Source organism: Python bivittatus, unplaced genomic scaffold (genome assembly GCF_059951505.1).
Source record: "Python bivittatus isolate LINGU-HERP-01145 unplaced genomic scaffold, Pbiv_v1 ctg000080_np1212, whole genome shotgun sequence".
In the NCBI taxonomy this organism is placed as follows: domain Eukaryota; kingdom Metazoa; phylum Chordata; class Lepidosauria; order Squamata; family Pythonidae; genus Python; species Python bivittatus.
This window is the reverse complement of record NW_028277035.1, coordinates 11,873,405-11,894,668: the sequence shown is the minus strand read 5'-3', so window position 1 is coordinate 11,894,668 and position 21,264 is coordinate 11,873,405. Positions and strand designations below refer to the sequence as shown.

Genomic DNA, 21,264 nt, shown 5'->3' with positions numbered 1-21,264 from the left:
CTGGCCCAACATCAGAACATCAGAATATCCAGAGTTGCAAATGTAAGACTCCCAAGTGAACACAAATGAAACTCCATGAACAGATGTTTAGCCACAAAGTGCTATGAATAGGAATTTTGTTTCATACATAAAACATAAATAAAGCTTTAAATTTATTATTTGTTGAACAGAGCTAGGCCTTTTCTATGGGAAAGTGTATTTCTGTTACATCTCCAGACTGTTTCTTCCCGCCCTGTTTTTCACACAAACACACAAATACACATTTTTTAAGCTTTGTTTTGACGCATACCCATTTCAACTTGTATTTCAAGAACATCACAGAATAGCCTCCTAGCATTATGCATACAGCTGAGATTTTTACACAATTAGAACCTGAGCTGTATGACTATATCATGAACAGGCAAAGCACAGATCATGAATATGAGCCATGATCCTCCAGCTTCCAATCTAGTACTCATTATCAGTTCTTCTTTGTGCAGCTGCAATATTGATATGATGGTGCCTGTTTAACTGAGGCAGGTTTTGCTTTACAGCAATTTGCAGAGGACAGGTGATCAGTTTTCTTAGCAGGGATTATGCTTAACCTCAAAGAGAAACATCCAGTCTACCAACTCTATCGCAAAGAACTCTCTACTCACCAGTATAAGGCAAGTCACACAGGCAAGCATAACTGGCAATGCCATCAATACAGGAACCCTTGTTGAGGCAGGGGCTGGAAGCACAGTCGTTTATATTGGTCTGGCAGTAAGTCCCTGAAGAGAAAATGATAATCTCATCAATCCCATGAATTCAAATTTGAGAAGAAACCAGTGCCATCATCCACTCCTGTCATACAGAATTGGAGGAAAGGGAAAACTGGTGTCCTTATGGAATTCGTTAGGGCAAAGCATGGACAAGGTAAGCAGGGCAAGGAACCATACCCTGGAAGCCTTCTTTGCATTTGCAACGATAGCCATTGACGTAATCTGTGCAAGTGCCAAAATGCTGACATGGATTGGATTCACACTCATTGCGGTTCACATCACAATTGGTACCAGCCCAGCCTGGCTCACATTCACACTGGTACCTGAAAAACAAAAGAATGAAATTAAGATTCCTTACTTCTTCCAAAACATTCCACCAAGGCCACTTGAATGGCTTGTTGAGGGTGATTTAATGCCCTGTTTTCTTCACAGCCACAGATCTCTAACAGGAACAAAGCCTGCCCACTCCTGACCAATTGGCAGTTTTTCCCAAAGACATCCATATGGACTTGTAGCCTGATGAAAGCTCTCACCCATTGATGTCATCATGACATGTGCCATGCACACAAGGGCTGCTGCTACACTCATCCACTTCTGAATAGCAATGTGGATCATGGAAACCCTCAGGACAAAGGCAAGAGAAGCCATCTTCACCATCCACACAGGTACCACCATTCTTGCAGGGGCTGGATGCACATTCATTAATCTCTATATTGCACAGAGGACCTAGAAGGGAAAAAAGATAGCTCAGCAATGAGATGATCAAGCTTCTAGTTTTAAAGAATGGTAGATCAGTTTGGCTTTGTCTCCTGTACCAACTAAAATTAAAACCCACAGAAAGCTGCAATCATTTGGTGTCAAGCAGTACACTAGGACTTTAAGTCACATATCAGGAGTTGGGCCTATGACAACCAATAATTTGATTTGATATACTTTTAAATTAAGAGCTAGTAAAAATTCTTACTCTCTGTGTATTTAATAATTTTCCACTTCATTACAATTCAGCAACAATTTTTAGAAAGGCTAAACCTATGATCTGAGGGGCAACTGTAGCCACATAACATCCTGGAGCCACAGATTGTACATTTCTCTCCTGCAGCCATTCTGAACATAACTACCCCAATTTCTGCCTGCAAAGCCAAAGATTATAAACTACTTATAATCTGTAGATAGGTTTATCTGTGATATAAACTAATTTTGCAGCTTTTATAACAAATTATTTTCTTTTCTTGCCCCAGCCCCCAGCCAAACATAACCCCACCAGCCATCACCTGTGAAGCCAGGTTTGCAGATGCAGTCATAACGATTGATGCCATCACGGCAGATCCCATAGTCACAAGGATTGCTGGCACAGTCATCAAAGTTTATCTCGCAATTAGCACCTTGAAGGGAAGGACATATCATAGAAAAGTAATACTCCGCCCCTCCCTTCACCAGGCTCCATGATAGCTGGAAATGTTTTTTGTCTTGACTAAATGATTTGTGTAGATGGTGTGGTAAGCTAGCATGGGTTAGCAAAGTTCTTGCAAAGTATCATTTAAGAGTGCAACCAGCAAGTGTTACGAATGGTATAGTGGCTGCCCAACAGTTCTGTCCCTTAAGAAAGGGCTTGAACCCAAGCAAGGAAGAGAAAGCATTTTCTGTGCAATAAGAAGAAAGTCCTACCTGAGGTCCCTGGCTGACAGTGGCAGAGGTACTTATTTACTAGATCAATACATTTGCCCCCATGTTGACAGGGATTGCTGTGGCACTCATTGATCTGGTTCTCACAACGGTACCCAGTGTAACCAGCCACACATGTACAGGTGAAGCTGGCAATGCCATCTACACAAGCGCCATGGTGGCAAGGATCTGGGGAGCAGTCATCAATGTTTTTTTCACACAAAGCCCCTTCAAAACCTATGAGAAAAACAGAAGGCAACGTTAACATGGATCACAGTAACTTCCTGGGGAAGTCTATTCCCCTAACTTTCATTTTAGGAAGTGAAAAGTCAATCAAAGCTATTGATTAAAATGAGACCAACGTCTGATCTTCCAAATCTACTTCTTTAGCTAGGAGCTCTCTGAGGTATGTGTAAACTAAAAGTTTAGACAAGGCTGGAACTAAAGATGGGCAATTCCTATCATAGCAAGGAGTAATAAAAGTCTGGCCCCAACTTCAAGATTAAGTAGGAGTAATTAGATACCATCCTCCACTATAGGGAAAGACTACTATTTCTCTGGAAAAAAAATACAATATCCACTTTTAGTTTGTCAAACATTTTATCATTCTTTTCCACTTACTCAAGACCTAATACCAAAGATAGAAATATACTGTCCTTGAACCAGGCCTTATCCACCTGCTACTTCAGACTCTTTCTTCACTAAATACTTTCTGATGAAGAAGTATGTTATGGGGAAAGAGCTCAAATCACGCACACAATATATAGAAGACAATGAGGAGGGATTTTTTTTCTCACTGTGTCAGTATCTGATAGACCCTTGAATTCATTATCATCAACTTCTACAGTAAACAGTCACCTTCTGTACAACGGCATTCATAAGCATTGGGCCTGTCCACGCACTTGGCACCATTCTGGCATGGTGTGCTGGCACACTCATCAATGTCTATTTGGCACATAGAACCCGAGAAGCCTGAATGCAGAAGGAAAAATATGTCAAATAAATCAGAAGAACCAATGAAATGGCAACTATACCACCGCTCCTATTACATTAGATAGTTAGGGCATCCCAACGACAACACACAAAAGTAGTGCTTGTTGTTATTCACTCTGATAGACAGAAATTTTATACTAACATCTGTACCATATTTTACAGGTTTCATTGAATGCAGTGGACAGAGGAGTGTGATTTTATTCATTATGCTATTGGCTTTTGATTTTCATTTTAACCTTATTTTGTAAATCATCTATAGAGTCTTGGGAGCTCGGAAGTTTAGAAATACAGTGAAGCCTTGATTTAGTGGACCTCAGTGTGAAAGACATCATATTCAATGACCTAATTTTCCACATCAGTTAACATTATTTGTGTTTCTATGCAAATTACCTAAATTGACACAAATAACAAAATTTACTTCATAAAGCACCACAAAACCATGTACATGTACAATGGTTCTGGTAAATCCAATGCTGCTTTGGGAAGAATGGAAGTACTACCTGAACAGCTACCTCTGCTTTCTCAGTGGCTATGTAGGGAAAATCCCATATAAACAGCCCACTGCCATTAGAAGAAACAAAAAGCATTAGAAGCACGGTTGGTGAAAGTGTCAGTATATGCTAATTCTAAGAGACAGTCTCCAGTTAACTAGAACCTAGATCCACCCAGGATAAACTGACAATTTGAACTGAAATAAGTAAAGGCAGTAATAGAAAAAGTTCAGCATTGTAAAATACAGCTTAGTTGCACAACTCAGCCTCACCACCAGAGGCCTACAGCAAGAGCTTTTCATATCTCTCTCCCTTCTCTCCACAGGGGGCTTTGCAGTGTCTACCGCACATGTAAATTGGGTTCAGGGGCCTGAGCGACAGGCCAGGGGAACAAAGATGCCATTGTCCAAGCTCCCACAGAGCATGCTATAGGTCTGTCTGTCAATCAACCCTAAAAACAACTAAATGGAGCATAGGACCTCTACCCGGTTATAGCAGAAAAGCTGGGCAAGTCCAGGGAAAGGAGCTAATGATACTGCCATAAAATTGCAGTGGTAGCTCAGACACTGACTATAAATTCTCCAAATGATCTGCTTGCTCAGCAGTGGATGCCTATTCAGACTGTACCACGGGGCAGGAGATAAAAAGTGTCACAGGGGGCAGTATGAACTCAAGAGAAACTGCAGCACAACTCTAAGACAAAAGCAGGATATATTGTTAAGTTGACTCAAGTAGCAGGCTTTCTCTAATATTATGAGTAACGAAAAAAACTAAACTTCTTACAAAAATTGCTGTTCCCCAATCTTCTAAATGTCAGGGCTGGGCATGCTTCAAATACACTAAAAAAACATATAGTGCATTGTCAAGTAAGAAGCCAAGTGGAAAAACATTTTCTAGATTTCTGTAACATTATGCTGAAGCTTCCCAGTGGAAAAGTGAGGCAGTGCTCCTGGATGGCAAAGCTCTATACTTACCTGAGGGGCAGGTGCAACTGAATCCATTGACAATATCCTTACAGATACCACCATTGACACAGGGATTGCTTTCACACTCATTGATATTTATCTCGCAGTAAGTACCACTGAAACCTGTAACCATGAAGAATCATTTATGTTACAAACTCCAACCTCATCAAACTTCACCCTGCCCCTCCATATATTCAAAATATGTACTCAGTGTACATCCCACACCAATAATGGGACAAAGAGCCCCTCATCAGAAACACTAATTTATTATGTGGAGAAAGATACACCATAAGAAAAGGCATTTTACTTGCAAAATTGGGCACTTATAAAATCTACTTTTTTGAAAAGTATTTGCTAATTTCTTACAAAGACAGCTTTAATGGGGCTAAATGACCATTCATTCAGTCACCATTCGAAGTTACGATGGCACTGAATGGACTTACAACCCGTGCCCAGTTACGACCACTGCAGCGGCCCCACAGTCACGTGATCAAAATTTAAGTGCTTGGCAGCCCACCCGCATTTACAACCACAGGGGTGTTTCAACTCCCCCCACCCACCTATCTTCCCCAATCTCTGCCCTTTTGGCCACTCTGCACCCTGCCTTGAGAGGCAGCCCCAGAACCGCTGCAGCCACCCCAGTCCAGCTGCGAAAAGCCACCCCAGGAAGCATTTGTTTGCCCAGCTGCCTTCTCTCCCAGTTTCCCGCACCAACCTTTTGCCTTTTGCGCCCAGCCCCCACGGCCAAAGCACTTTGCTGCCTTTCCTGTCTCCTTTTCGGACCCAGCTTCTCCAACTAACTCCTAGCTGCGCTGACTTTGTAAAGGTGTGCTGACTTCGGAGAGCCTTCAGTGCGGGTTTCTGAAGGCTCAGGGAGCCTTGTGCAGGAAAACTTAATTGGAGAAGCTGGGTCTGAAAAGGAGACAGCAAAGGCAGAGAGACACTTCTGCTTTGATTGCAGGGGCTGGGTGCAAAAGGAAAAGGTCGGTGTGGGGAATTGGGAGAGAAGGCAGCTGCGCGAACAAATACTTCCTGGGGCAGCTTGGGGAGATTGGGCTGGGGTGGTTGCAGGGGCAGCTGCAGCTTTGTGCTGTGCTGCGACTCAGGGGCTTCTTGCAGCCACAGAGTCTCATGGTTCTGGGGCTGCTTGCCGCCCTGCAAGGCAGGGTGCAGGGCAGCCAAAAGGGCAGAGTTGGAGGTGGGGAGACAGGTTGTGGGGGGAGTTGGAGGCAGTCTGTTACCATACTGAGGCTCAGGGCTGGGAGGGACCAGGCCCAGAATGGCTTGGATTGGGGAGGGTCCTCGCCTAACAACCAGTGAAATTTGCTTAATGACAGCATGCAGAATTGTTGGGATTGCAGTCACTAAGCGATGCAGTCATGTGATGTTTCGCTTTATGACTGCCTCGCTTAGCAACAGAAATTCCGGTCCCAGTTGTGGTTGTAAGTAAAGGACTACCTGTAGTTAAAAGATATCCATTGGACAGAAAAAAGTTTCCCCTGAAAAGTCCAATCTTCATTATTTCTGCTGCTCCCTAATCCCAATATTTTAGTATTTCATCATATTCCAATCTTATGGTTATAATACTCATTTAATACAATTGTACTAAGTACACTCTTACTATTTCAACTGATGAATTGAGTACATTTCTTATATAACTACTACTACTACTTATTACATTATTATTATTATTATTATTATTATTATTATTATTATTATTATTAATTTTCTGCTTTTTTTATAACTCAAGGTGGCAAACATACCCAATATTCCTGCCTATTTTCCACACAATAACAACCCTATGAGGTTGAATATTCAATAATAAATGAGATAATCTGTGAATCCAAAATGATAGACCAATAAAATAGTGCAACAGTTCTCAAAGGGGGTCCATGAAATCAAATAAATATTTTAAAATTTCTCAGTTTTAATTTCTAATACAGTAAATATCAATAGATATAACCCACATACACCAAAGTTCTTTGGGGTCCTCAATCATCTGAGACCAAAATGTTTGAGAACTGCTGTAATAGTGTATCTGTTTTCAATTAAGTTTGGTTTTCTGGAATGCTGGATTTTACATGAAGTAAGCAGAAGTCCTACTTAGGTTCCTTTAAGTAGGACAGTACTATACATAACCTATAAAACATGTATTTATAATGCAGAAGATCACAGGCTGAACTCCTGATATCTCTAATTAAAAAAATAAGTTAGGTGATACAGAAAATCTTTGTTGCCGAATAGATATTACTATGCTAGATGGAGAAATAGCTTCATCTAGTTTAAGATGGCATTCTTTTTAAGGTTTCCTATTTCTCGCTATGAGAAGGCAATTGTACAGGAAAATAATACTGCTCCATGTTGGCTAATTTCTAAGCCACTTGTCAAGAATCAGGTCTTAATATTACAGTCCTCTCATTGCATCCTAATCCCAAAAGGAATGGCTCCAGAATACAGCAACGCTGGGTGAGCAACATGCAACATTAAAACCAAGTTTACTATCCCCTTGCCCAAAGGCATTTGCAGCTAGGAAGACTTACCCCTCCCCCAGGCTTGTACAAAAAGCTAGCATTAACCAATGAGTGAGCAAGGAAGGAGAGTGTTCCTCCCTATATGGGGTAATGGAAGCACAAAGAACAGCCAATTCTCATCACTCACTAGGCTGGCCTCACCATTAATATTCCAAGCACAATGCCGCACTCCCACTGTCTGTATGAACATTGTACAAATTTATTCAATACTTAAAACTCTGCCACAATGGGAGAAGGGACAACTGTATAGTCATCTCTCACTTTCTAGGAAGTGTGTTGTATGTGTGTATATTTGCTTTGACTCTAGAGAACCTTCTGAAGGATTGAGCCTGCTTCCCGCCCCAATGTACAGCACAGCAATGCTATGCTGCAGAGATGGATGTGGGCATAACAGTATATACACTCTGAGATTTCTATGAAAGGCCCAACATTCATAACTCTAGCTTTCTTCATGAATGATTGTACCTCAGCTCTTCATCTAAGTTTATATTGGCCATCTAAATATTAAAGCATTATGGTTTCATGATAGTAATGTGAAATACAGTTCCACAACTAGCAAGGGAGAGAATAAAGGAAAAGTTCAAGCTAGATACTTAAAACCATGACTACTGCAATTCCAGTATTCCTGCATCTCTTGTTTTAAGAAAACACTGGTAAAAACTCCAGATATACAATGACAAATGACACATCCTCCTAAGTAAATCCCATCCCATCCCCTCTCCACCAATAAAGAACAACGTATCAAAGAAACATGGATGATGCGGGTTTCTGAAGGATCAGAATCCAAGAGCCACTTCTTGTTCTAGAATCAGACACATGTGAAGTGCAAAAAACAAGAAATGCATCAGAAAGCTAGGCTTATACCAAGCAAACACCCAGATGTGAAGCAGTCAAGGTTATTCTTTATTTACAGAAAGTACTTGTAATACCTTTTATGTATCATATAGAGCTCATGATAACAATGAATCACATCTCTCAAATTTTCTTTTTTAAAAACAATTTGAACCAAGGAAATACACTACTTAAGCTCATTCAACGAGCCCAGCTCTGTCAGAGATCTGATGCCCTCCTCTTCCAATCAACTGCCTACTAACTCCTTTTCTTGCTTTTCCTTGAGATTATTCCCCCTACCAAGGGGAGCAACTTAAGTATGCATTTCAGTGATTTGGGAGCCAGATCCAGGGATCCTACCTGACATGCAGATGCATGTAAATTCACCAATACGGTCAAGGCAGGTGGCATCATTCTGGCAAGGCATGGAGAGGCATTCATTGATGTCTGTCTCACAGCGTGGACCTGTATAACCACGTCCACACTGGCACTGGAAGGAGCCTTGTGTGTTCACACATTTTCCAAAATGCTCACATGGATTAGCTCCTGCAGTTGGCAAAATAACAAGTGAAAGTGGTTGGCTGGCTGACCCAAAATTATATTTGTAGAGACAACTTGAGACAAAAAGTTTCAACGGCATGCCAGCAGAGGTCAGTCTATCTCAGAAAACCTTTGGACCCTCCCATTTTTTGAAGATGCAGAATTCCATCCATCGCTTCTTCTTTAACACTGTCACACAAGAAAAATGCAATTCTCACCAATGGAGCATTCATTCACATCTTGATCACAGGCTCCACCAGTAAAACCTGGTGGGCAGGTGCAGATTGCACGGCCATTCATTGGGTTGGTGTCACAAATGGCATCTTCATGGCAAGGGTTACTGACACAGGCATCATCCAAGTGACAAAGGAGGCCTAGAAGAGAAAGGTCACTGCGTGACAATTATATATGTGGGGAATAAGAAGAAAACCGCAAAGCAAGAGGAAACAACTTTTGCATCTTCATGTTCAGCATTTCTTTCCATTTAAAAAAGTAACCATATTCATGCTATTCAATGTCCCATACACCCACTGCCTTCTTTTCACAATACCGATTAAAGTCTGTTGATGCAACATGCATGGTAGAGGCTTGCTACCTGTCTTGCCCATAGGACATGCACAGTAGAAGGATGCCACACGATCATGGCAAGTAGCACCATGAAAACAGACAGCTGTCTGACAGTCATCAATGTTCTCACTACAGCTCTCCCCAGTCCAGCCATTGACACAGACACATGAATGGCCACCATTGGTATTGAAGCAAGTGCCTCCATTGTGGCAAGCATTGGGCTGCAGCTGGCATTCATCCACATCCTCAGTACAGAATTGGCCTACAGTAAAAAAAAAAAAAAAAAGGATACTTTTAGCTAAATGTTTTCCAAAATAGAGTTGAATCCAAAAGTTGTAGTTTGTATCCTGTTCCCAATCGTAAGGTGTCATTGTTCTTCGTTCCTAGCTCACTGAGCCAGCATAGAACCATTTTACCAAAATTGGAAGGACTAAAAATAGTCTTATCCATCAAACAGGCAGATTTCCTAACTTGATAGCTAATATTTTTTGTAATGCCATGGAGAAAAGGAAAGAAAATGTTCTATAACCAGATCTTAAGAGCTACCCAGATCCTTATTAAGCCCCCTGAAATTAATCATAATCTGTTTCTTGGCCTGCTTTCCCAGTACCTGTCCACTCTGGAGGACACTGGCAGTTGTAGGTGTTGACACCATCCACACAAGTGCCTCCGTTCATGCACATGTGGTCTGGACAGTCATCTATGTTAATTTCACAGTTGTGTCCCTCAAAACCTGGGAGGAGGAAAGAAAATCATTTAGTCTAGTTGGCTTCAGTGGGAAAATTAGCTTCAGGAAATGAAAACAAAAGGAGTCCACTATTAAAGTTGAATGCACAACTATGCATCCTTTCATGGAAGTTAATTCCATCAAGAATATATCAGAATACTTGCCAGGATAGATGACATATAGTTTAAAGCCTGGTTAGGAACTGTTGGAGACAATGCTGAAGAGCCTCTGAGTTATGCAGTGAAAGCCCTTCCAGCACTCCTGATCATAAACTAGATCGAGGAGGAAACATTAGCCAAGCCTCCCACTGCATTCTGGCTCACATAGCCACAGCGGCTGTCTGCTAACTTGCCTACCCCGCCTCCCTTTAGATTGCTTCCTTCCTACTCCACCAAAACTCTCAATAGCTTCCCATGAGCTTCCTGACAGGAAAGCAATGAAATACAATTTAACAAAAGCAAATATATAGGCTTGTGTTCCATGTGATGCTCCTATTCCACACAACCCAACTGCTTCAGAGATATTTTTACTCTGAATCTCTATCCAGTACCCCACCACACTCTCATAGAGCAGAGGTAAGCAACAATTTTTGGAAGTTCACTCACCAGGCAAGCAAGCGCACTCATAGCTGAGATCTCCTGTCTGACGGCAAGTGCCCCCATTGAGACACTGAGAAGGAGCACAAGGAGTGGAGATACTCTCACAGTGCTGTCCTGTGTAACCAGCTTGGCACTGACAGCGGAAGGAGCCAGGTGTATTAAGACAGGTACCCCCATGCTGGCACAGGCCAGACACCCGACATTCATCTACATCATTCCGACAGTTGCGGCCCTGGTAACCTGATGGGCATGTGCAATTATATCGGCCATTCCAGTTAGTACAGCGGCCACCATTGACACATGGTTTGCTGGCACATGCATCAAACAGAGAACAGTCCTGACCTAAACAGAAAAGGGAATACATTATGATCCTGGAGCAATAGATGGCTCTTCCCCCAAAAGATCTACTTCCTCATTTATATTCTGGACCCATTCTTCCTCGAGAGCACCCAGTCGCATGGCCATCACACTTTTCTACCAGAACTTCTGCAGAAGCTTTTATCTCTATATTCCATCATACTGGATATCCTCACCTCGGAAGCCCTTGGGACAGGTACATTGGTAGTGCACAGTGCCATCACGCAAGGTGCTTTCACATGAGCCCCCATTGGCACAGGGTGACTGGTGACATGGATCTTGAAACTGGCAGTGCTCTCCAATCAGTCCAGGCTGGCATCTAGCACAAAAAAAAGTATGTTAGATTGGCACTTATGTCCACCATACATTGGACATATATTTTAAAGACCTACAACTAACACAGATTCACATCTAAAGGAAAGGATTCTGAAATGGTAGAGTGTGAGAAATTTGACAGAAATAGCATCAGGGTGATATAAAAAGCAGTTCTAGAGAGGTTACTTCAGGAAAATGGGGAGAGAAAAGCTGTTACTTGAAGCAAAGAGCCTCTGAGAAAGAACCCTATCAGGTAGCAGCCTCAAACTTGAAAAATCTACATTTAAGTTTCCCCTTCCATAAATTGCAGTGTCTGTTTCAGATATATTCCTATCACACCTCCATGAAGAACTAATTCAATGAGCAGTTAGGCTCCCTTTTCACCAGGTCACATATTTCTTTTTCACAAATTTCACATAACCACTTAAGAATTACAAACAAATTAGGAACCTGCACAAAACTTCATTCCTCCACCAAATAATACTTCAGTGAAGTCAATTTCCTCTAGCCTGCACTATCCTAGTCCACCAGCATCTGTCATTGCAGATTTTGCTAACTGCCCACACTCACCTTTCCCAAGCTGAAAATAGATATCTTAAATATTGGCCTTGTCTCAGGTTCCAGCCAACCATTTCCTCTTACTAACAAATTCCAAGCAAATCTAAGAAAAAAACCTTTTCCCATCCAGTATAAGATTTTGCCAGCAGAACTCACAGGAAAACACTGAGAGAAGTTGAAAACAGAACATAGCTAAAAACAGGTCTGTATAATTGGCATACAATTTAATTTAATTTAATTGAACATTGCCAATATATTGATATATGCTTGAGACATGGCTAAATGTAGTTTCTGGAAAGATGGTTGTAATGCTTGGCATCAGGAGCCCAGACATTTCTTTGGTCAGGTTTAAAAATCTAGTCAGGTGCAGAGAATGAAGGATTTTACAGGATTCAAGAATCCAAAGTATGGTCTCCAGGTACATTTTTTTGGAAAAGGTTGAATTCAAATTAAATAGATAAAAACTTGGGAAAGATCCTTCTTGTTCCTGAGAAGAATATTGCCAATATCTGACAGACAAAAAAGGGAGAGCTCTGCACTGATGTACAAACACGGGCGAAATAGCTCCTGTGCCCAGAAGGAAAGGTGGCCTAAACTTATAAATCAGCCTGGATGACTAGAAAGAACCACACAGGGAAGCATTCTTCCCCCAACTCTCAGTTTTCAAAACTCAACTTGGCCTTAGCAGAATCCAACACTTTCTTACAAATTGGCCTCTTTTACCTCTCAAAGTTTTCCACCAACCTAGGTCCAAGAAAGTAACAGCTAACCCAAGTAGTGCTGGTGGGAGCGTTAGGCAGTTCCCTTTCCTAATCCACGGCCATTCTGGAGTCTTTCAAACAGGCCTCACAAATCCAAGGGCCTCAGAGCCCTCTCTCCCAGCCTGTGCCTGCAGCCTGCTATTGCCATAGCAACACAAAAAGCCTGTTTGTTTTTCTGCCCGAGCCTGAACAGCACGTCCTGGGCACTGGCTGGGCCCTGCAGCCCACAGAGGGATCAGACAAGGAATGGGAACGCTGGACCAGCTACAGGGTGGGTCCTGCCTGTCACATGAGGCAGAGGAACTGCCCACCAACCCCTTGCCAAAAAACGCCAGCCACCCTGCAGAAGTTGTCGGCTGACCACCACTTCCCAGCAGCTCAAATCTAAAGCAGATGCCATGAATCTTGTGCAAGCCAACAAAAAGTTTACCCAAAGCCAAAGATAGGCCTCTGACGAGGTCCAGTTGTCATGGAAACTCAGGGAGAGAAAGAGACAATTGAAACCAGTCAGCAGTGATGGAGTGATCCATCTGAAGCACAGAGAAGCTCTGCCTTGAAGGCTCAGAAGAGCCTACCTCAAAATCAAGAAAGCAGCTCTGCTGGAATGGAGGGGGACCTCAGACTCCAGAGCCAGGAGGAGAAAAGGGCCAGAAAAAAGGCAGACACAACTTGTCAACAGCAACTGGCCAAAGGAAAAGGCATCCAAGGAAGTCCCCAAAGCTGCATCTGGAGGAAAGTTGCCAGCAGCATTTTGGCAGCTGCGTGTGACTGCGTGGTCACTGTGTGCCTGCACACACACAACACACAAGCGGTAAAGAAATGAGGAAATGCTGGAGTCTACTGTATGATTTGTAGATCTGTGATGTAAAATTAACTGATAGCAGCAATTTAAGATTTAATAGGAGCCATAACACACAATCAAATACTTTACTAATACTTGCTTGTCAATGTTCTGAGGTTTCAGCCCAAAAATAACACTATTCTGTAATAACCAGAACTGTATCCTGTTCTGGTTAAATCCACATAGTTTGACTATTCATCCAAGGAGGTATTGTAAACAAAAGGTTATACTGTACTGTATGTGTTTTTTCAGCAAACCTTGTGCCCAGCCTCACAATAAGCCTATTTTTCAAACCAGTTTAGCTGCTCTTCAGTTTTGCTAAATCACAATAGCAGCTCCTTCCCGAAGTCAGTTCCCCTCAGAACTCATGTCAGGATAAGCTACAATCTCCAAGACCCACCATCTTTTCTCCATAACCACTTGAGCCAGACAATGACTAAAACCAGGCGTAGTGCCTCAAAACTACTTCATTCTAGTGGCTTCCAGCCCAAGTGAGCAAAACCCATGAACTTTTCCTTCAAGCAACTTCCCTCTCCTTCTATCCAGTCCTCACCCGCTGGGTACATGAGGTTGCTAGAAGTCTAAATGCAGAGCAACAGTCAAATTTCCTGCAAAGTATTCTTTTGTCCACAGATGATGGACCTAACATATGAGGTTGACTACTCTTCTACTAAGAAGGCAGGCCAGAAGAATGACTTTCTTGTCCTTAGGAGGAGATGACCTTCAGCCACAAGAGTTGACATCAGTTGTATGGATTACATTCTTTATTACAGGAAGTCCTCACTTACTGACTGTTCATTCAGCAACTGTTCAAAGTTATGACAGCACTGAAAAAGTAGGTTTACGACCAGTAATCAAACTTGCGGCTGTCACAGTGTCCCTGCAGGTGCTTGGCAAGTGGCAGGCATTTACAATGGTTGCAGAGCCCTGCAGTCACATGATCACCATTTGTGACCTTCACAGCCAGCTTCCAACAAGCAAAGTCAATGGGGAAGCCAGCAGGGGCTCGCAAATCACAGTCATGTGACATTGTGCTTAACAACCATGGGTGATTCACTTAACAGCTGCAGCTGTAACTGACGTTGTTAAGTTGGGCATGGTCATGTGCTGTTTCACTTTACAACTACATCACTTAGTGATGGAGTTGCCGGTCCCAATTGTGGTCGGTAAGTGAGAGCTACCCCTACTTAGTCAATAGTCTAAATCAGTACAGTGGCTAAATGCATGAAAGAAAGGCATCCCCCCCCAAAACAATAAAATAGAATGTGGTGGCTACAGAACCAGGCAGCCAGACAAGGACGTGCTCTTTTGGGTCTGTTCTATCATCACAGATAGTAAATTTAACTCCTGTTCTGAGTTACTGGAGCAACAGAGCTGACAAGAAAGGGATGTACTAAAACAATAGCCCCTAGGCAGCTCAGTCAAGCTACAGCACTTTTTGCAGGATTAGGCAGGTGAAGGCCATATCTGCATACGTGAATTTGTCTGATGGATGTGGCAGATAAGCCTGCAGACACCTGTCAGGGACACCCCTACTCCCATCTCCATCAATGTTCCTCTCCTCTTACTGAGTGGGCCGTGATCCCTCTGAGGATCTGTTTGTTGCCTGAAGAGTGATCCAATGCAATACATTAGCTGACCAGTGGCTAATACAAATAGTCCTTGGTTAACAACCATTCGTTCAGCAACCTTTCAAAGTTACGGTGATGCTGAATGAATGGTAGTTATGCCCAGTCCCTGAAGTTATGGCTGTTGCAGCACCCCTGCAGTCACATGATCAAAATTTGGCTGCTTGGCAGCCTGCCCACACTTACAACTGCAGGGGTGCTTTAACTCCTCCTACCCATCTATCTCCCCCCAATCTCTGCCCTTTCAGTCACCCTGCACTCCGCTGCCTCTGCCGGCCCTGCACTCCTCTGGTCCTGCCGCCCTGCCCTCTGCTCATCCTGCCATCCCTGCTGCCCCCAGCTGACCTTCACTGTCTTACACGATTTGGGTACAGGCGGCCTCAGGAAGAAGGCCTGATGCGGCCAGCAGTTACCTCTCAAAGGGCCAGGCCAGGTGTGCTTCATCAGCAACAGGAGAAAGAAGATAGCAAAGGTCAGCTGGGGGGCGGCAGAGCGGCAGGGTGAGTGGAGCACAGGGCGGCAGGGCCAACAGAGCACAGGAGGGGAGATAGGCGGGTGGGGAGAACTGAAGAGGAGGCAATCCTTTACCTTACAGAGGCTTGGGGCTGGGAGGGACCAAGTCGAGAATAGCGTGGTTTGGGGTGGGTTCTTGCCTAACTACTGGGTGGGATTTGGTTAATGGTGACAACTGGGAGCACCAGGAGTGCTGTGGTAAGCAATGTGGTCACATGACGTCACACTTTATGCCCATATTGCTCAGTGATGGAAATCCCAGTCCCAATTACCATCGTTAACCGAGGACTACCTGTAGCGGAGCAAGATACTCAGTTTCCTTGACCCTCTGTTTCCAGTGTGTACATCCTCTGGACCATCTCTAGCACCCACTTATCAGTGGAGCTGAATTTTCAGGTGTGCCAGAATGTTTGCAACAGCTGCCTACCTGAATGTCTTGGTCATCACACTGATGTTATTTATTCAGGTTCTGATCTCAGCTATGAAAAGGGGTCAAAGTTGAGGAATAATATATATAAGAGTCAGAAGACTTTTTTCTTTGGGGGGGGTGGGGATGGTATGTTCATTGCTTCCTTTTGGGTGTGTGCATCTCAGTTCTTCCCTTGCTGCCTAGCCTTTTGCCCAAAAACTGGTCTACAAGGCAAAAACATCTCCTTGCATGTGGTTTCTATTTGTGGAAAGGACAATGTTGTTCTCAGGGTCAACTTCATCCTTCAGCAGGGAGAGGCTGTTCAGGCATTCCTGTATTTCGTCTCCTTTGAATGTGAAATGACAGGCAGAGCCACGGCCAATCATTCCCTCTGCACTCTAGGACTCTTCACTCCTCCTCAGATGTACCATTATGGTCGTTCCCCTTTCCCAACCGTGTACCAAGTTGCGGGATGGACAGCCCAGGCTATGTTCCTACTCCCCAAACCACTGAGGAAGCCCAATCCTTGTCTTCATATTGCGTGGGAAGTTCCTGACATTTAATTTGCAGTTGCTGCAGGAAAAATGCTGGAAGTGCTGCCCAATCACCACTCAGGCCCTTTTTTAAGCCCAGCAGCTCCTTTCCCTGGTCTCGGCTAATGGCCATGAGGTGAATTTTGAGTTGATGCTGTTCTGTTGCAGAGGAAATCTGTAGTTATCACCATTTTAATTGACTTTAGGGCTTTTCTGCTGTCAGCAAAGCTCACTTCAATGAGGTTGAGGAGGTGGATATGTCCTCTGTTGTGATGATTTGCTGCATGACCCCCCTCAAGGTCCTCTACCTCTCATAGCTGGGCTTAGCTCAGGTCTATTACTCTTTCTTTTTTAAAATTGGCTCTGGAGGTAAAAGCCAGTAAGTGACCACTACTCTTTTCAAGAAAGCAAAGCCAAAGACTGAAGGAGTTTCCACCACCCTTGCCTTCTCACCAGTCATCTCTATCATTCTATCATAATTAGAAGCTTTTACAAATCACATATATGCACTAACCATAAAGAAATCCTTAGTCATTTCATTTGTAACTGAAGTAGAAGAACACAAACTAGGAATTACAGAATATTTTCTTGGCTTGCTAACAAGCTGCCGCAAGCCTTTATACAGTACTTTCTGATGAAAAGGTGAAAGATGCCAGCCCAAAGAGAGTTTGCATAATTCCTCATAGGCCTGGAAAAAGAAGAAAATAATCCTTTCAAAGGCTAGGATTATGCTCAGAACAATCATACTAATCAGCATATTCAGAGTTGAGAAATACTTCCATAAGAACTGTAGGTTAGGAGCTAGAAAATAAAGGTATTTCTCTTTAAAATGCAGCTTGATTCATTTGCTTAGTTCATTCATAATTATTTGCTTTGTGTTCTCTTCATTTTGCAATCTTCCCTGGGAATGCCAAATCAGCTTTTGAAGGACAGAGAGAACATAGATTTCAGAAACAAATCCTTGCTGTAAAGGTACATTACTACACACTGTGTGACCTAGATGAGAATATTCAAACTCAGTCCAGGAGCACTGGGCTATAACTTGTATCATCTCCAGTGAGAATATGTGTCTTATGTTCTGGCTTGCCATACTAGTATGCCATGGCACATCCATGCAAGTATGGATAGCTGTATGGATAAAAGTGTTCCATTTCTTTAAAAAAATGGAGTCACGTGGCTGAATCTGAGCATCGATGATCCCAAAATGAGAAAATAATGGATCTGGTGGCCTCATGGCTCATGATTTCACACTATGTCACATGAGGTCTGAGAGAAACTCTCCCAGCAAATTCACCTAAGAGCCTCAGCTCTTTCATTGCTGCTGCTGAAGGAGAAACAGAACCTAGACAGTCCCTTCCCCCTGAAGATGCAATCTAGTTTGTTGATTTGACTTGCTGGCCAAAATGGCTGGCAATTTGGTCTTGTTTATTTTGGAATTAAAAGCAGAGACTTTAAATGCATGATTGGAACCTTTTTACTGTAAAAGTAACAACCAGAAAGGATTTAACCTTTCCCCCTTGTGCTGCAGTTCCAGGAAAAACTACTTTTTGAACCTGGCATTTCCCCCAGGGGGGAAGCTGCCACTGGCACTAATGACAAATTCCTTTCCAGAGCAAAGAGCAGCTTTAATTATTTTCACTGGTACAGGAAAAAAAGACTCAAGTCTTCACTTCAGGGTCACACAAACCTGATTCTTCCTGCCGCAACTGTTATTTTTAAAGTAAAATTAATATTTGTTCAATTTTAAAGTATCATCTAGTTTTTGTGCCCTCTGTTGGCTTTGTTCATACAGGACACTAAGCTAATATTTTAACTACGGTTTGTTAAAGCCAGCAGAGAACCCTGGTTTATATATATCACTAAACCAAAATCAGAGGCACAGAGGAAGAACATTGGCCTGCAGCATATGGCAAACCTGCCACAAACCACTGTCCAAGTAGGGCTTTCTTGCCCCAGGGTAACAGATAAGCAATCTCACAATACGGGGTGCCTTGATCCCCCAAAGAGAAAGCCTCTTCTTTCAGCAGTAGCAGCCAAGCCCTGGCACCATGCCCCTGCCTGCTCACATCCAGAAAATAGAGTCAGTTTCTGTCTCTCCTTCCTGAGGCTGTGAATCACCAAAACTGTCTGTGCACGTTGCTCAGCACTCTGTGACTCAGCCCTTACGCCAGGGTTGCGCAGGCACCAGTAGCAGACCTGGAGCCCTACGCCGAAATTGAATGACTGTGGCCTGCTCGAGGGCACTGCAGGCAAATCCCATTCACACACTCATCCAAATAAGGAAAACAACAGCTTTTCCCATTTCAGCTCACTGAAAAGAAATTGCGCACAAGCAGCCAAAGAGGACTTGTACACGGTCAGCAGCACAAAAAGGAGACAGGCTGAAGCAGAGAGATAAAGCATACAGCCTCTTCTGGGGCTGCCTTTCTTGCTACAGACTCCTGGGCTTACCCTTAGCTGTGGTAGCTTTTCAGGTTTCTGACCCAGTTTCTAATGTTGTTCTTTGCAAAGATACAAACTGAAAACTCTAGGCCTCCCTCTTGCCAAGCCATGGGCTAGACCAGTGTTTCTCAAACTTGGCAACTTTAAGATGTGTGAACTTCAACTCCCAGAATTCCCCAGCCAGTCATGCATGCCGGCTGCTGGCTGGGGAATTCTGGGAGTTGAAGTCCACACATCTTAAAGTTGCCAAGTTTGAGAAACATTGGGCTAAACAGACAAACGTTCATAATTTACAAGTAAAGGACACCAGTATCTGACATAGTGGTGGCACTCACTAAACAATCAACCAACAGCTAAAATAACAAATGACACACAATATTAATGAGCAAATTTTACAACTGCAATTCTAAAATGGATTACAAATCTACCAATGGCTTGCAGCAAAAGCATCACCTTTCCATCAGAGTGTCACTTGTTGATCCCACTGTAACTAACGAAGAAGCCACTCAAATTGCTATAGGAAGGAGAAGGCTGCATCTCCTCCTCCTCCTGTTCTAATTTCAAAGCCAACACGCAGCACACGAATCACATACAGTAGTTCAGTTCAGCAACAGGAATGCAGTTTGCTGTAAAAGTGAAGGAGTGCTGAAGTCCTAGTTGTTACTGGTATGCACGGTGGGAGGCAAAGGCACTACAGACTCCTGTTTCTAGGTCCCAAGGGGCAGATAGCCCAGCTCCACAGTTAAAGGAATAAGAAAAGGGCTAATTTCATTTTATTTAATTCTTAAATGTACTGAGAACAGCTAGTTAATCTTTTAAAATTAATCTAATGTGAGATTCCACCTAGAATTGAAAGCATCTCTTGTACTTTTGGGGGAGTACTTTCTGTATTTATGTGTGGAAGGGAAAGGCACCTAATTTCATTGTGGTGCGATATGTGAGCTCCACGTATGTTTAGAGCTCATGTTCTTGCTGTGGAGGAAAGGAGCAATGTTGCCTTTGCATGTTACACAGGAAGCAAACCAGAGGATGTGCAAGTGACTCATAATTCTGATGTTTCTAGATAATATCCCAAACTCACCATCTTTCATAACCTCTCATTAAGCTGGAACTTCAAGAACAAATGATTATCTTGCTTTACTATTGCTACTGTCTTCCCTAGTTGCCCTGCAATTTATATCTAATGGCAGCACAAAATCTATCCTGTAAAATCTACAGCATGAAGAATCAAGGAAGTGCCAAGTTCTGACAACAAAAAGGCTCCACCATATGAATTACTTGGCTGGGATGTTAATCCAACAGATACTGGTCACCAAACTAGACATGACAATGACAAATACATGTTTATTTTCACATATCTGCCGTGTTCAAGTAAAAAGCAAGGGAAAAGGAATGCTTAACAGTAAAATGACCACTGAGTCACTTTTGTCCCTTTCTGACTCACAGTATTATAATCAAGAATGGGTGGATGGCAGGGTTAATGGGGTGCAAATGGGAATGATAGGCCTATGAGATAAAGTTTGGTCCTGAAATGACTTCATTTCAGGCCCATTAGACCTGAATTCCAACAGATACTAAAATCCAGACTATGAACCAAGGAAACTTCATTTCAGTCCAGAAGCAAGGCTCTCTCATGAAGTTGAAGCATAACCACATAAAAAAATTACACAGATAATTAACCTCTTTAAGCCTTAGTGAAAATAGGTATGCTGTATTTTGTAACAGAAAGGGGTTCTTGTGCAGAAACACCCTGTTCCTGATTTTAAATCACATATAAATCACTCTTTTAAGTTGATGGTAGGGGCCAGGCTCTTTGGACTTTAACGTAAATGGTGTTTGCAATCTGTTCTTTGTATTGTTAGCTGAAAAATGGTCAGGAGATTTAAAAGTATACACCTGGGATGCTAACTCTGCCCTGCTAGCAAGAGAAAGAAACTCTTTTTTGGAACCCTAATTAGAAGAAAGTTCAAGCAAGGTATCTTTCCAATAAATCAGTGATCGGACATCAAAAATTGAAAAACGTGAACTCCCTCTGCTCCAGGAGCCTGCAGAGATGACATCTCTTCAAGGATTGCCTCCTGGTATTACAATACAAGTCCCCTTCTACAGAAGGAGGACATCAAAATTTAAATCCCCATCTTGGAGTATAATGCTGACAGCGTTCAGAATTAAGTCCTATTGAGCTTAACTGGATTTACTCCCATCAAAATAACACAAGATTGCAGCCTAAGTCTTCTTGTGCTAGTTTGCCCAACTCT

The 21,264-nt window shown here is 42.8% G+C and overlaps 1 protein-coding gene across 2 annotated transcripts in view; it reads right to left on the bottom strand.

Annotated features, from left to right (window-relative positions):
* Window positions 1-21,264, bottom strand: part of NOTCH3 (notch receptor 3) — a 61,675-nt gene that overhangs the window by 20,051 nt on the left and 20,360 nt on the right. For both annotated transcript variants that reach the window (XM_007426161.4, XM_007426162.4), the window contains exons 3-15: window positions 11,183-11,325; window positions 10,656-10,991; window positions 9,934-10,056; window positions 9,352-9,585; window positions 8,975-9,130; window positions 8,577-8,762; window positions 4,864-4,977; window positions 3,264-3,377; window positions 2,409-2,642; window positions 2,015-2,125; window positions 1,277-1,469; window positions 921-1,066; window positions 639-752 (exon numbers count right to left, since the gene is read on the bottom strand). In XM_007426161.4, the coding sequence (XP_007426223.1) occupies window positions 639-752; window positions 921-1,066; window positions 1,277-1,469; window positions 2,015-2,125; window positions 2,409-2,642; window positions 3,264-3,377; window positions 4,864-4,977; window positions 8,577-8,762; window positions 8,975-9,130; window positions 9,352-9,585; window positions 9,934-10,056; window positions 10,656-10,991; window positions 11,183-11,325 (2,204 nt within the window). The remainder of the gene's footprint in view (window positions 1-638; window positions 753-920; window positions 1,067-1,276; window positions 1,470-2,014; window positions 2,126-2,408; window positions 2,643-3,263; window positions 3,378-4,863; window positions 4,978-8,576; window positions 8,763-8,974; window positions 9,131-9,351; window positions 9,586-9,933; window positions 10,057-10,655; window positions 10,992-11,182; window positions 11,326-21,264) is intronic.